General features: G+C 37.8%; 1 protein-coding gene across 1 annotated transcript; it reads right to left on the reverse strand.

The window, feature by feature from the left end:
- Nucleotides 1–12,227: 12,227 nt before the first annotated feature.
- LOC144452155 (zinc finger protein 503-like) lies at nt 12,228–15,373 on the reverse strand. The gene is made up of 2 exons (XM_078143193.1): nt 15,059–15,373; nt 12,228–14,293 (listed from the first exon to the last, which is right to left on the reverse strand). Exons 1-2 carry the CDS (start codon nt 15,227–15,229, stop codon nt 12,767–12,769), a joined length of 1,698 nt encoding a protein of 565 aa, XP_077999319.1. The 5' UTR covers nt 15,230–15,373; the 3' UTR covers nt 12,228–12,766.

Raw genomic sequence — 15,373 nt, forward strand, 5'->3', positions numbered from 1 at the left:
ACTGCCAGATAACGTTAAATTAATTGTTACGGGCAATGACATAATTAATTATAGTGGTGAACAATTCATCAAATATTAAAGGTCGTGTAAGAATGCAGTGAGATGACGAATGAAGGCGTATAATTGCAGATGTAGATGGTTTCAATATACTCTTAACTGTCTATCACAAGTGTATATGTACGTGTATGTACGTGTGTGTGTGTGTGTGTGTATGTATGTATGTATGTATGTATGTATGTATGTATGTATGTATGTATGTATGTATGTATGCATACATACATACATACATACATACATACATACATGTATGCATGTATGTAGGTATGTATGTATGTCTGTGTGTGTATGTATGTATGTATGTATGTATGTATGTATGTATGTATGTATGTATGTATGTATGTATGTGTGTCTGTGTGTATGTATGTATGTATGTATGTATGTATGTATGTCTATGTATGTATGTATGTATGTATGTATGTATGTATGTATGTATGTATGTATGTATGTATGTATATATGTATGTATGTATGTATGTATGTATGTATGTATGTATGTATGTATGCATGCATGCATGCATGCATGCATGCATGTATGTATGTATGTGTGTGTGTGTGTGTGTGTATGTATGTATGTATGTATGTGTGTGTGTGTGTATGTGTGTGTGTGTGTATGTATGTATGTATGTATGTATGTATGTATGTATGTATGTATGTATGTATGTATGTATGTATGTATGTATGTATGTAGTGTTGTTTCAGTAGCCACTTATTTACTGTCTACTTATAAGTTATAGACACCCATACAGGTTAAGTTACGATAATTCATTCTCAAGTTGGAAATCAGCAATATTTCTAATTAGAACTGACGTGTTCGATATAGCCACATAGCGTGAAATTCTTCTCCACAACAATACATTTCATAAATGTTACATTAAAATAATATCATTTTCCCCCCAAAAAGTTTCAGATTTCTTCCAGTTTAAACAGAAAATAACGTTATCCCTCTTCCATTGAAAAATTCCTTTGTATATAAAATAAAGAAGTCCAAATATAACTGTAAAAACCGTTATAAGCGCACCTTGTGAATAAGTAAATATTATTTTCACATACGAGTGTGAGAGTGTTTGCTGGCGATGAATTGTCCGGGGTCATATGATGTTGTTGTCGTGTGTCTGGCCCGGCTAGGAATAGCAACTCATAAATCATGCTGTCATTTTGATCAATTGACGTTAGATTGTGATGGTTCCCGTTCTAACCAGTTGTTTCCATCTATCATCCATGTAATCGCAATAGCTCTAACATAAAAAAAAGTATCATCAACATACTTACTACAAAAAATTCAACCTTTGTGACTGACTTTTATAGGGGGACACCGCTCTGGCAAATACAGTCTAGTGTCATTTGTGACAGACTTTTAAAGGTTAGGGGAACACCACTCTGGCAAATACAGTCTCGAGTCATTTGTGACAGACTTTTAAAGGGGAACCCCACTCTGGCAAATACAGTCTAGAGTCATTTGTGACAGACTTTCAAAGGGGAACCCCACTCTGACAAATACAGTCTAGAGTCATTTGTGACAGACTTTTAAAGGGGAACCCCACTCTGACAAATACAGTCTAGAGTCATATCATGATTTCATATCACATGAATTTCACGCGATTACCTAGAAGCTCAATTTCACCTTCATTGTTCTAGCAGAATATTCAGACTCCTAGCTCCTTATGACCTTCAGTCATTAATATTTATTGTTCATCTAATACATATGGATACCTGCTAAGTCCCATGAGGCCGTAGTGGATCTGGCATTGCTAGAACAATAGAGGCGTAAAAAAGTGTCAATCCTTACCATTGTTGTTTCTTTATCTTTGTTATCATCAAATCATTTGTTGTTAAGATATAGGACACTATCGTATTGTCGTCGTTAATGTATGCACCAAGTCACACAAATGTGTTAACATATAGGATGTGTTAAGATATTGTCTAATTATTAAAAAAATAACTAATTATATAAAATGACTCAATGAAAATAAAAATTACATTTTCGTGCGATATCGGACATAGGTGCTTTGTTATCATCGATGTATATACCAAATGATATGAATTTGAAGATTCGACAATAAGTAATAACTTATTAAAACTGAAAGCTACGTCAACAAATTCTATAGGATGAGTATGATTTGTTATCGTCGACGTATGTATCAAGTTATATTATTTGACATGTGTATTTTTAAGATAGATTCTAATTACTGATAATCTTTAATTGCGCTAATGGATAATTAATATTCATGGATGGCTTATCGAAATCTAATGTATTCTTCCCATTGCCTTGAAAAAGATATGTAGCAAGTTGAGATATTGTGTTCACAAACAAACAGAGACAGACAGACAGACAGACAGACAGACAGACAGACAGACAGACAGACAGACAGACAGACAGACAGACAGACAGACAGACAGACAGACAGACAGACAGACAGGCAGGAATGAAGGCAGACATACATACATTCATACATACATACAGACAGACAGACAGACAGACAGACAGACAGACAGACAGACAGACAGACAGACAGACAGACAGACAGACAGACAGACAGACAGACAGACAGACAGACAGACATTGTTACCTTTTGTAGTATTAGTTTACTTTTATCGGATAGTTAAAGCAATGTTGTGCACGTTGTTTCCTTAGAAAATGTCAGCGTGGGAAAAACACACGACGGGGCAGAAATTAGTTGCGGAGTCCGTACTGTGGCATATATAAACACCATACGTCCATATGTACACGGCATTCAGTGGGTGTTTCTATAGGCAGTTTATGTTCGCTTAAATATAACTTTCTTTTGTTTTTAGATGATTTGTGCATAGGTTAACGACCTCATGGGGCTTATATTTTATAGTTTGAACAATTTACGTATTAACACAGGTATTATGGCTTGTTTGTATTATGGCTGACTGCTGCAGGCGTTCTTGACTAAGTTGTCGATTCATCACTGCCTTTTCATGACATTAATTATAGACTCTTCCAAGTATCATAAATTTATTCTGATAGTTTTACATTGAGGCTATTGTTATAAGAACTATTGTTGGCAGAGGGTCTGTATTGTTGTTGTCTTGTTTTCAGCACTTTAGTCGTCATTTTAGTCAACGTGGTAGCAAAGTTCACCTCGAAGAGCGCACACCGTTCTTCGTAAAAAAAAGTTTACTCGTCGTTCAGGTGTTTCAGAATAGCACATAAAGACAACATGTAGCGGTAATCTTTGAAGTACCGATCGCTCTCCCGTCAGTATCAACAAATTCTATAATTTTATGACACGTTGCCATTTTTTAAGGTTAGATTCAAACTAGAAACTATGTCACATAAGCTTACGAGTTGAAAGTTCTATGTTACACGATTTTCTGAAATTTTCATAAAAATGGAATCGCTTATTTCTCCTCAATAATGTGGTTAACAAACAAATATGGCTGCTAACCACCCTTGCTCTAAAATATTTTTACTAGTAATACTGTGTAGGACATGTAGGAAGTGGAGGTACAATATAGACACTTTCCAAAGGGTCAAAGGTCAAAGTATGTAAATGTTATGATAGAGGATGCTCTGCTCTGAAATCCACTACTATGACTTCCTTTTTTTTCAAATACAAATTACAACACCGAAAGTTGGTGTTTTTGGTATTTCGACTGACGGTTCCACTCTCGGTATGAGAGAATGTCTTTTATTGGTATGTGTAATGAGAATTCTCATATATTGGAAAGTTAGTTAGTCAGCCCAAGTTGTGATTGATGTGATGATAAAGTATTCTAAGATGAAAAGGGAGAGAGGGGCAGGAAGAAGAGGATGAGGAAAGCGGTGTGGTGGTGGTGGTGGTGGTGGTGGTGGTGGTGGTGGTGGTGGTGGTGGTGGTGGTGGTGATGATGATGATGATGATGATGATGACGACGATGATGATGATGATGATGATGATGATGATGACGATGATGATGACGATGATGATGATGATGGTGGTGGTGGTGGTGGTGGTGATGATGGGGATGGTGATCATTGTGGTGGTGGTGGTTTGGTGGTGGCGATGGTGGTGGTGGTGTATTGATGGTGGTGGTGACGGCGGTGATGGTGGTGGTGGACGTGGTGGTGGTGATAGTGGTGATGTAGTGGTGGTGAAGGAGACGAGAGAAAGAGGAGTGGACCGGAAGTGGTGGTGGTGGTGGTGGTGGTGGTGGTGGTGGTGGTGGTGGTGGTGGTGGTGGTGGTGGTGGTGGTGGTGGTGGTGGTGGTGGTGGTGGTGGTGGTGGTGGAGAAAAGGAGGAGTGCAGGGGATGAAGTGGTGAGGGAGGAGAGATGGCAGTGGTTAGGAAGGAGGATGAAGAGGAGGGAATGGGAGTAGGAATATCACAGTAAATATATGCATTAAAAGTAAGCACACAAGAGGCCATTTGGACTCACTCGTTAGCTTTGTTGATATTTTTCATTTGATTATTCACGATCAGTTGACACACAGTTATTGGAAATGTTTTAGCAAAACAATACAGACATAGCTACTGAGCTGAATCAAATTGGAGTAGAGAATCGTAATTAATACTCAACGACAAACACATCATAAAAATGTACTGGTGAGTTATTGATTATCGGTATAAGATATCATAAATTATACACCAGGGTGTAACATTTAAATATAAATAAAATAAAATCATAATTTTGGAAAAAGATAACATCATGATTATCCGGGTTCCTGTAACAGCAAAGATAATTATTCTGAAGCACAGTTCTTTACATCAGGCCACTAAAACCTAGTATTGTAATAAAATTTATTGCATTTTAACGGCATGATCACAGGGGAATTATCAACTATAATCGTATTATGATATTTGCAATAAAAAAGTATTTTAAGACTTATGGTTGCGTGGTTTTGCAATTGCCTAAATGGGTAGTCTGTAACAATTATGATTTTCGGTGGTTGCTTAAAATGGACACAATTTGTAATTCTGTGGTTTTGCCTATTAGTAAATGGACATAGTCTGTAACATTAATGATTTTTCGGTGGTTACTTTTGTTTCACATTGAAATAGTCGTAAATGATTCTAACTGTTACTGCTGCAACATGTTGGGCCGTGTTTAGCAACTCTTATGAGCTCTCGCCACGTATTATTATAGAATAGTATTACAGTGAACAGCCCGAACCTCTTTACCAGACTTACTACCACTATCATCACGCTTTGTTGATGCCGATGTGCTCTTAAACACGTTTTAGTATAAATCGTGTATTTGTGTTTTTGAGACTCTGGCGGTAGTCAAAAATAGTGCCTAAATTTCATACTTTGCCACTCAGGTAGAAAGCGTCGCGGGAATAATCTCTTTTAAATTTGGTGTTAATTTGTTCAAGAAAACAGTTAAAGTCAAATTAAATCTAAAATATCTGGGGTCACCATACAAATTTTTGAAGGGGAGGTCAAAATGATACCAAAATTTAGTCATTTTAGAATCCAATATGGCCGCCGAATACTGTGCTCACTCTATGAGAAAATAAAAGATTTGTGAGCTTTCCTTGAAAGCAAGATCGCGAACCCCTAATTCATTTTTTTATTTTCGAAAGGATCGGGACCAAGGTTTCATATGGCAAAGTTTGGAGAGATTTGGAAACATGATTTTCAGGGAAATTTATCCCCAGGCACATTCTACCTTAATTACCGGGAAACTCATACTTTGTTTTCAATACCTTATCTGTAAGTTCAATTCAATTCAATTCAATTCAATTAAATGTTATTTATATCATCACAGGTTTTATTATATTGTTGAGATTCTGGTCATTTTTTGTGGAAAAAATAGTTTTATTCATATGGATATCAGCATGTCACATTTTGTTATAAAAAGTTGACCGCCAAAAGTAAAATCGTCTAAAAAATTATGAAAATTTATCTTTGGAAATTTAGGCGGGAAACATTGTCTGTGAAGGTCCAAGTCAAAGTGACACTTTTTATATTTGTAAATGCATGCTATGTCAACTTAGACTGTGGTTCAAAGTTGCCAAATAAATGAAAAGTCCGTACTAAAAAAAGGTATATAGAGTTCAGAAGTGTTGACTGTAAATACTGCCGTTGAAAGTTCAAGAGATATGTACTTTTTATTGCAAAGTGACAGTACGCATGCGCAATGAAATGAAACTTGAGATGACAAATTTTACAGAGGTCGGAGCTAGAGCATATCATACATATACACTTACTGACATAGCGTTGTCGGGAAGTTTCAAAAGAGAACAAGAATTTTGCCACAAACATGACAATTAATAACGAGAAACTCGATAACAGTAATCCGTAGTATAGACAGGGTGCTACAGGCTGTCGCATCCGAAAGGTAATTAATCAAACTCGCACTCCGTGGTTCCACCAACGTACTACAGAACGACATGTACCGCGTAAACATGACTACGATACACCATTTAATTTAGGAAACCACGTACATATTGACAGGGTTAGTGAAGCGAACCGTGAAGATATTAATAAAAACACAACATACGGTGGTGAGTCGTGGCTGGTCACGAAATGATAGTTTCAGAGCTATATCATTTATCATCCCGCTTTCCGAAAATATCATGAATACATTTAAGGCCCCTCTGTCTTCTCGACGTGGAAATGTCTCAGTAAATAAACATGTTAACAATGTATTCTTTATTACCAAGTGTCTGTCGGTGTCCAAAGCTCCTGTATACACATGTACCTGAACGCCAATGCGCAGTAAGCTTTCATTTTCTCAACAAAAATTACGTATGAATCCAATCAGTATTACGTCACATGTTTGTCAGATGAACAACAGCCGACATTAATCAACCATACAAAAATTTTATACTGGTCAAATGTTACAGATTCAATTCAATTCAATTTTCACCTATATTGTTATTTATTCTAACTCGTCAAAGGTGTAATCATCTATGGTCGTATGCCATTTAGTTTGGCTATAGTGTAGGGGTCTCCGAAACACATACATATTTTGAAATATGGCAGTGTTTCAATCCCAGGTTCTCACATTGGTGTTATCTTATCAGTGGAGCCATAAGGGTTATATAGGATTATATTTTTGTTCTGTGCCAACTGATTTTTTATTTTCTAAAATTCAGAAGACGTTAATAGGACACCTTTCGATTGTACAGACACGTGGTTGATGATGTAAGGGCCACTTCATTGGGTTCATAAGTTTAATACCTAAAATCCAATGAAATTCAGTCTACGTATTTTACCACAGACTACAAAAGAAATTTGTGGTCTGAGGTTTTATATATACTTTCTATATTAGATAAAGGGACAGATGTCACCTCCTGAAATATCTGTATTCAATTGATAGAAATTATTCTGTTTATGTCACCTCCTGAAATATCTGTATTGATAGAAATTATTCTGTCTTGATATTTATACAGAATGACTACAGTGATGATGGTTGTGTCACGTGCTTCCGAAAACAGCATCGTCTTTTGGCGACACTTTTTGTTTTTGTCAGCGCTGTTTTGTAGTGTGATAGGTTTTGCTGTTATTCCGTGATTTCTGTCGTTCAAAGGAGATGATCTCGATATAGCTCATGTTTTGATTGTGTGTATGTATGTATGTATGTATGTATGTATGTATGTATGTATGTATGTATGTATGTATGTATGTATGTATGTATGTATGTATGTATGTATGTATGTATGTATGTATGTGTGTGTATGTATGTATGTATGTATGTATGTATGTATGTATGTATGTATGTATGTATGTATGTATGTATGTGTATGTATGTATGTATGTATGTATGTATGTATGTATGTATGTATGTATGTATGTGTGTGTATGTATGTATGTATGTATGTATGTATGTATGTATGCATGTGTATGCGTGTATGTGTCTGTGTATGTATGTATGTATGGATGGAAGGATGGATGGATGGATGTATGGATGGATGTTGAAACGCGGGTCACCATTAGGACGATAGTTTCCCTATTGCAGGAAAGAATCACACTGTACATGTACATGTACATGCAAATAAACAGAGGGTTCATCCAAGTGCCAACAGCGATTGCGTATGACTTTATACCCTAGGTTTGATATTACCATAAAAACAAGCCATTAAAATGACCTCGACTATGAAACATGTAATTAATATTGAGACAATAGCAGAACTAGCTAGTGCCAGTGCTAAAACGCTGGGCAGAATCAAACACATGTGTTTTAGCAGTGAATGGTTATTCAAGTTTACCGTATGGCGGTGGCGTACGAGAAAAACATGTTCACGGTCGGATGGTAATGAAACATTAGCTGACGTTGATGATATATCACTTGAATTTTTAGTATTTCAACACATAATATTAACCCATAAACATAGTGATCTTTGCAATTGGTAAGTAATTAAATTGGTCTCACGTGACCATTACAATTCGATGTATAGTTATGGTTCCACTATAAACATCAAAACATCGGGATATCTCAAAACATTATTACTGTCGAACAGGACAAACGTACAATTTGCCTAATAATGTTCAATTAATTGCAAAGGTCAGTGACAAATTCTGATGTTCGGTCAAAGGAGTCTATTCTTCTATTCGAAAAGGTCACGGTAGTGTGAACGATTGTAAAAGTTTAGCATGTTACAATAGCTCCAACTCCCTTCAGTCGGTCGCCGTGAGAATGTAGTTTTGGAAAATGCACACTAATAATATAACATAGCGTAACCACGGTATAACATGCATACATACATACATACATACATACATACATACATACATACATACATACATACATACATACATACATACATACATACATACATACATACATGCATGCATGCATACATACATACATACATACATACATACATACATACATACATACATACATACATACATACATACATACATACATACATACATACGTTTTAGGAGATTACATATTTACGTAGTTGCATTATGGTAACGAGCTCTTTTCATGGTCAGCATACACCGTGTACCAAATGTTGACAAATGAGTCCACTTGTTATTTTTAGGTATTTTGGTGAATTTAGATGGTATTGTAAAACTGCAGAGAGCACTGAAAGGAACAAATTTGAAATGATACCGACAATACATGTATAAACTTAGACATTGAACCCATTATCTATTTTATGGAAGGTTATTTCAAATGCTAGAAACAACGCACAACACACAACACACAACACACAATACACAAAAGCAATTATTGCCATTGTTATTGTTCATTCTGCTTTATGACGACAATGAATATACCCGTACGTCATACGTCATAGCAGAAGACTGATTTAGCAGTAAACAATCATGAAAGTGAAATAAAATATTTACAATAATATGTCTATATATCAGCCAGAGAATAGCTTTTCCGGCTTAATATTACGAGCAAGGTGTTTCAGGTATAAGCAACATCAGGAATGAACGCCGATAAGTCTATCAAAGAAAATTAAGATGTCCCAATTGTTCATAAATAAATTAAAACTTCGGGTAATAAAATCACTAGGTGAATTAACAACACTGTCAAAGCACCAATCAATCATTTTCAGCTTGTCCTCGAGTAAAATTTTACTGGTTTTATTGAATGCTTAAGTCATTTAGTACCACGCGGGTGTTGGAAATTTATTGGGACTTATATCGCGATATCGAAGGACGAACAGTGAGTCTTTCCATCCGTGTTCCAAACCTTGAGTGAAGGTCAAACTCGTAACTTTATTTCCTGTGGCCTGCTTTCCATATTTCAACTCGTTGGTCTTTGTTTCTTAAATGACAAAATGACCTTGTCTGACATTGGGTGGAAACCTCACTGTCGTGCGTTATGGTTCATACCATGCCATACGTTCATTATTGAAACGAAGAAACAATGTGTGTCGTGAGTTCATGACTGTTTATATCTCAAAGTGGCCATATGTATGAGGATTGGGTATATATTTTGGATTTTTTATCATGGTTTCTCAATGTGAAACAACATTATCATTGACCAAGTCTGTGTTTATAACTCAATAAATTACAAATTATTACTAAATGCGTAAAATGTTATTGTACGTACAACAACAAACCTCTCACACACTTTTTAAAAAGCTGTTTGCAATGTATTGAGTTACAAACACAGACTTGCTCTATGTTGTTTCACATTGATTTTTCAAGCAGAAAGCCATGATAAAATTGTTTGATAACCAAATACCCAATCCTCATCCATAAGGCCACTAGTATGTCACAAGCGAATAATTGAGGGAAATGTTACATCGCAGAATCGCGCTATTAATCTGAATATTCTAACGGCGGATGGTCAATGTTTGAGAGACAAACAAACCGAATGCAAGAGCCAAAATTTCGAATTATACAAGGATTTCCCTTGTCGAGGAGATACGTCAGTAATAACAGCTGAGGGCATTGAACTTGTCAACCATCTTTTCTGAAAATTTGATAACGTGATTATCATTAATTACAGTAGAGTACGATAATATTTCATAATTTGTTTGCAGTAGTTTATATTTTTATTCCGGTCACCATTTGCGTGTTTGTGATGTATGCAACTCTTGGTGTATTCAGCATGATCGTTTTCTTACGAAGACAATCACTGATAATTATCTCTGAACTTCGAGGTTACACAAGTCGCCCCCACAACACCTCGACGCGGTTATGAAGAGCTTAGCATTCAGTCTAAGAAATAAGTGCTAATTCCAGACGTTGTCTGATTGACTGCAGCTCGGAAAAACAACTACATGCACTTGAGAAAGGTCTTTTGCACATGATTCTCGCCACAAAACCACAGTATATATACTCTTATCAGTGGCATCATGTGCTTTATAAGGTGATTCCTGTTTGGCGAGGATGACCATCCCGAGATCTTTAAGAAGATGATTAATAACAAAGAAGAAGATGAGGATTGCTAGTATTTGATGCTTCTAAGATGAACACCGTTGTAATCTGATCTTCCCGGAGTAGCAGGGATCAGGTTTTAGTTACATTCTGGAGCGGTATAATTAACTGGAAATAAAACCTCAGTTAGCGCCGTGTCCATTAACTTAATGAATGTATCGGGAACTGCAGGTAAAACTAAAAGCATCATCATAGTCACGCATTTATCTCGGCACCAGACGGCTCGGCTACATGTCTATCCAGAAGACTTGCGAAAAACCCTTCGGACTTCTCACACTCTATCTCCTCTCAATGGTACAAGTCGAGAATGGGAATATTAACGGCCCTTGGGTATGCCGTTAAAAATGTTGCTTATAGACCAAACCCATCGCGAATTTCGTAAAACGTTTCGTCTTTTGTAGCAGACGCATGGTGCCAGATCCATTAAACGTCATACCATGATATTTTTATCCGCCAAATGTAATGATTTAGAGAAAAAAAAAAATTCCCACTGACGTTTTGACATGTTTTTCAATTAAAATAAGTTCACGTTACACTGGTGGATAAAAGAAATGGGGCTGACCAATCCTGAAGTCATGTACAAGTCGTTCTTATTGTATGTACACTTTTTAAACATCGAACCAATATTACACGGTGGCGGGGGTTGAATACACCAAGAGCTGGCACGTCAACGTCATCCATCGGATAGATGTAGAATACGGGAGATTATTTTACTGTGATGATGATGATGACTGATGTTTGAAACAACATAACGACATAACCAAATTATTGAAGTGCCCTATTAATAATCATCAACATGCGATTATCAATGTTTCTTTGAATTTCCCCATTAATAACAGTTCCTAGCAGGAATTCGTCGATGGCTGTTGTCAAAATGTTTACTACTAACGAACATTCTTTTGAGCCATTTGAATTTTTCAGTAACGGATCGTTCGATTTTCTTGCGTGTTAACATATCATCACCAAAACTGATATCTAATCTATATAATTATGAACTATATATCAAATTATATTTTTATCTTGCATTTTTTAATATCATTTATAAACAAAACGTGGGACTTTCTCGGCACGCTCTGGTGAAATCATGACTTGTTTGGAAGTCGGTGTACACAAGCATTGTAACAATACATGCAACCAACTCAATCAATAACACCGATATAATCATTTCTCTGTAGGGGAATTATAATGAAATAGTCACCAGTCTGTGAAAAGGAGTAAACAACTCCGAATTCCCCAATCGTGTGGCCACTACATTCGGCATCCTGACGCACTTGCTCAACCACGCAAAAAGACATACACACGCACAAAGCCAAAAAGATTGAAGTTATTGAATATTTTAATACCAAAATACTATTATAATGTAACATTCACTAATAAACTCTGGGGCTATTATAGTCAAATTGAACAATGGTTGAACAACCTAATAGCGAAGAGGGTTATTTTTACAAAAATACCATCATCCACCAAAAATACAGTGTTGAGAATGAAATGAGATATATATTTAATTTGAAAAAATCGAAAATTGTTTTTTCTTCTCTCGAAGTTGGGAAAGTGTTGATTACAATGTGTCATGGTTACGTTTGTACAAGTGCTGTCTTGGCTGTGTTGTGGGTATACGTTGTAAATGTCAAAAATAGCAAAAAAGTGTCATTCATTAACCGACAAATAGCACATCACTTAATGAGCTCATATATTTAGGCCTGTCTATCAACAAATCGACGCACAGATAAAACATTTTTTTTTCATTTCATAAAAACAAAACGACAATGCCCAACACAATACATTATTTACAGCCTGTCTTTAGACAGAACTGGTCTCTTTTATAGTAATAATAATTATTATTATTCAACAAAAAGCAAAAAACACTTTTTTAAACAATATTTACAACGTTTTAAATAGCAGTCTCAGTGTGGTACAGCTGTTGGTAGTCTTTGTTTGAGGTCCAAATACGGGTAGGGCGAATAGTAGGCAGCTGTTGGGAGGGGGATGGAGCTGAACGCAGCACCTGCCGGGGAGGCAGCTGCACTAAGTCCGTTGGGTTTGTATGGATGATACCTCAATGTACTCAGAGGGCTCAGAGCCCCACCTGTTAGACCAGACCTCGCAAGGGCCGTTGCAGGACTTGTTGCTGCCGTCGGGGCATAGTAAAAATGACACGGGTTTAGAGCACCTGCTAGAGAAGTGGTGATCGTGTGTGTTGATATGCTGTCACTGTTCGACATTGTATGAGTCCGGAGATGTTGTAAAAGTTCCTCGCTGGTAGCGAAACGTTTCCCACAGCTTGTAGTTCCCGACACCCAGTTGCACACGTGGTCACGCCCTGGTGCTGGCAGAGCTGTTGCTGCTGGTAATGCCATGGTGTGGGGATAAAGGTACGATGGGGTAGTAGTGCTAGCTCCATTCGGTAAGGCATACGTGGGAAATGTACCGGCTAGTTGTAGGGCTAATGGAATTGCCCCGTTTAGACTTGGAAGGGAATGGTGGTGTCCAGTGTCATGTCTGCACTGAGTGCAGTTGGCTGCTGCTGCTGCTGCAGCAGCAGATATTTGAGCACTTTGACAGTTCTTACAATACGGATCACTGCAGATGGGCATCAATGTCGTACCACCGTCGCTTGTTCTTACACGAGCATATGCTGTTGTGTAGGGTGCCGATGCAGCCATAAGAGGACTGCCACTTAGTCCGTTTTTAGATGGTGCACATTGAGCTGCGGCTGCCATTGCTGCTCTCATTGTTGGACTTGCAGAATTAGGATCTGATACAAGTGGTATTGCATGTCCGATTACTTGCGGAGAACATCCACAAACACTGGTTGCGGGAGCCGGTACAGTTCCTGCCGCCGGTACAGGCACAAGGGTGGGTGGGGCTTGAGCACCAGCCCCTGGACTAGCCGGTTTGTAACCACTACTAGGCGGTGACGTCATTTTACCGTTGGATTCATGGTGGTTCACTTCGACGTGCATACTTCCACAACTAAGGCTTATACCTGTATGACTGATATGGTTGTTTTGACTACTTGGTGGCGAATCTCGTGAACTTTTCGGCGACGATGGCGCTGAGGTCGACAAAATTTCCTTCTTAATAGGCGAAGCAGCAGCAGCCGGTTTGCCTTCGGTACGTAATGTAGGCGTTACTACGGTAACAGGTGATGTCCGTGCCTTGACCGATGGATACCCCATTCCAACTTTGGTTATCTCGGCATCCCCTTCATGTGATTCGCTTTGTTTATAAGGCGTGAAAGACGACTTTCTGGATACAGAAACACTCACAGTTGTATTCGATTTTTCGTTTGATGTCGATTTGCTCGTTAGAGTGTCAAAACTGAGCGGCTTGGAGTCCGAACTGGTACTGGTAGATCGGGGTGGATCGGGTTTCCCAATACTGCTGCACGTCTGGGCTAATAAAGCCAAAGGACTTTTCTTAGCGTCATACTGTAAACAGAAAATAGAGACAGGCGAAATTAGTTCAACTCTAGAGTCCCGAAAGGAATATATTTCATCGTACTTAAACGATGGCTGAGAGTAGTAAAGGGCGACTGGTTCAATAAATCACACAGCCATGAAGTCAAGGGGGAGAAATTTATCATAATGAGAAAAACAGCCTGTTCGTACAACTAGTACAATTTTTCTGATGAACTGCCTCGCTAACAAATTCTCTTATTTCAACTAAAAACGTACGATGATAAAACATAGTACACGTTGTAATTGGTTAACGGAATGAGTACAGAGTGACAAGTCACTGCACAAAACGTTTTGTGGACTACGGAGAGAGCTGGTAACAGAGACGGGGAGAAATACGGTCCTGAATAGATGTTGCATGCGAAGGTGTTATTATTGGTTTGATAAGCCCAGACAGGTCGAAAAATTTCAGCAATCTATTTGAAATTGGTTATTTAAAGAGGTCAAAGAGATAGAGTGTGATAACGTCAAACTGAGTGATGAACGATGTTCGCTTCTGAACATGTAGCGCAGATAAATTTTGTACAGGCATGGACTCGCTTGGCTAGAGCAGTTCACTGCCGCTCGCTACATCGTGTAAATATATTGTCGAGTCCGCTAAGTGTACATACATATTTTCGTGTATGTGTGGAAATTGTTGCCTACATAAAATCATTTTAACGCGTGGAAATAAAATGTTAGGCCAGTGACATTATTCAGATACAGTGATATGATGGGTAATTTCGACAGTACACTTACCGTTGGTGGATTTGGTAAGGGTTGTAGATATTCGGCGTGTAAAATGTGTTGCGAACGCGTACTTAACATCCTGATAGCTCTTACGGGTAGTCTCTTTGCTTGCCTTTCTGGATCAAATCGTGGTTTTTCTTCGTTATATTCCAATGGTTTTACCAGAGCCAAATTGCTCATGACCTGACGGCGCTGATCGCTAAGCAAGAATGCGCTGGCTTGCTTGAAACCACACAAGTTTTCTTGTGAAGCATGCCGCCCCTCCAGACAACACACAAAAACACAAATTTGCCGACAACACTTCAACTTCCAGCAGTGAATTAC

This window comes from Glandiceps talaboti, chromosome 22, assembly GCF_964340395.1.
Source record: "Glandiceps talaboti chromosome 22, keGlaTala1.1, whole genome shotgun sequence".
In the NCBI taxonomy this organism is placed as follows: Eukaryota; Metazoa; Hemichordata; class Enteropneusta; family Spengelidae; genus Glandiceps; species Glandiceps talaboti.

Coding starts and splice junctions, on each gene's coding strand:
- LOC144452155 (XM_078143193.1), bottom strand. CDS start 15,229: ATGAGCAATTTGGCTCTGGTAAAACCATTGGAATATAACGAAGAAAAA. Junction 14,294..15,058: donor CCTTACCAAATCCACCAACG/GTAAGTGTACTG, acceptor TTCTGTTTACAG/TATGACGCTAAGAAAAGTCC.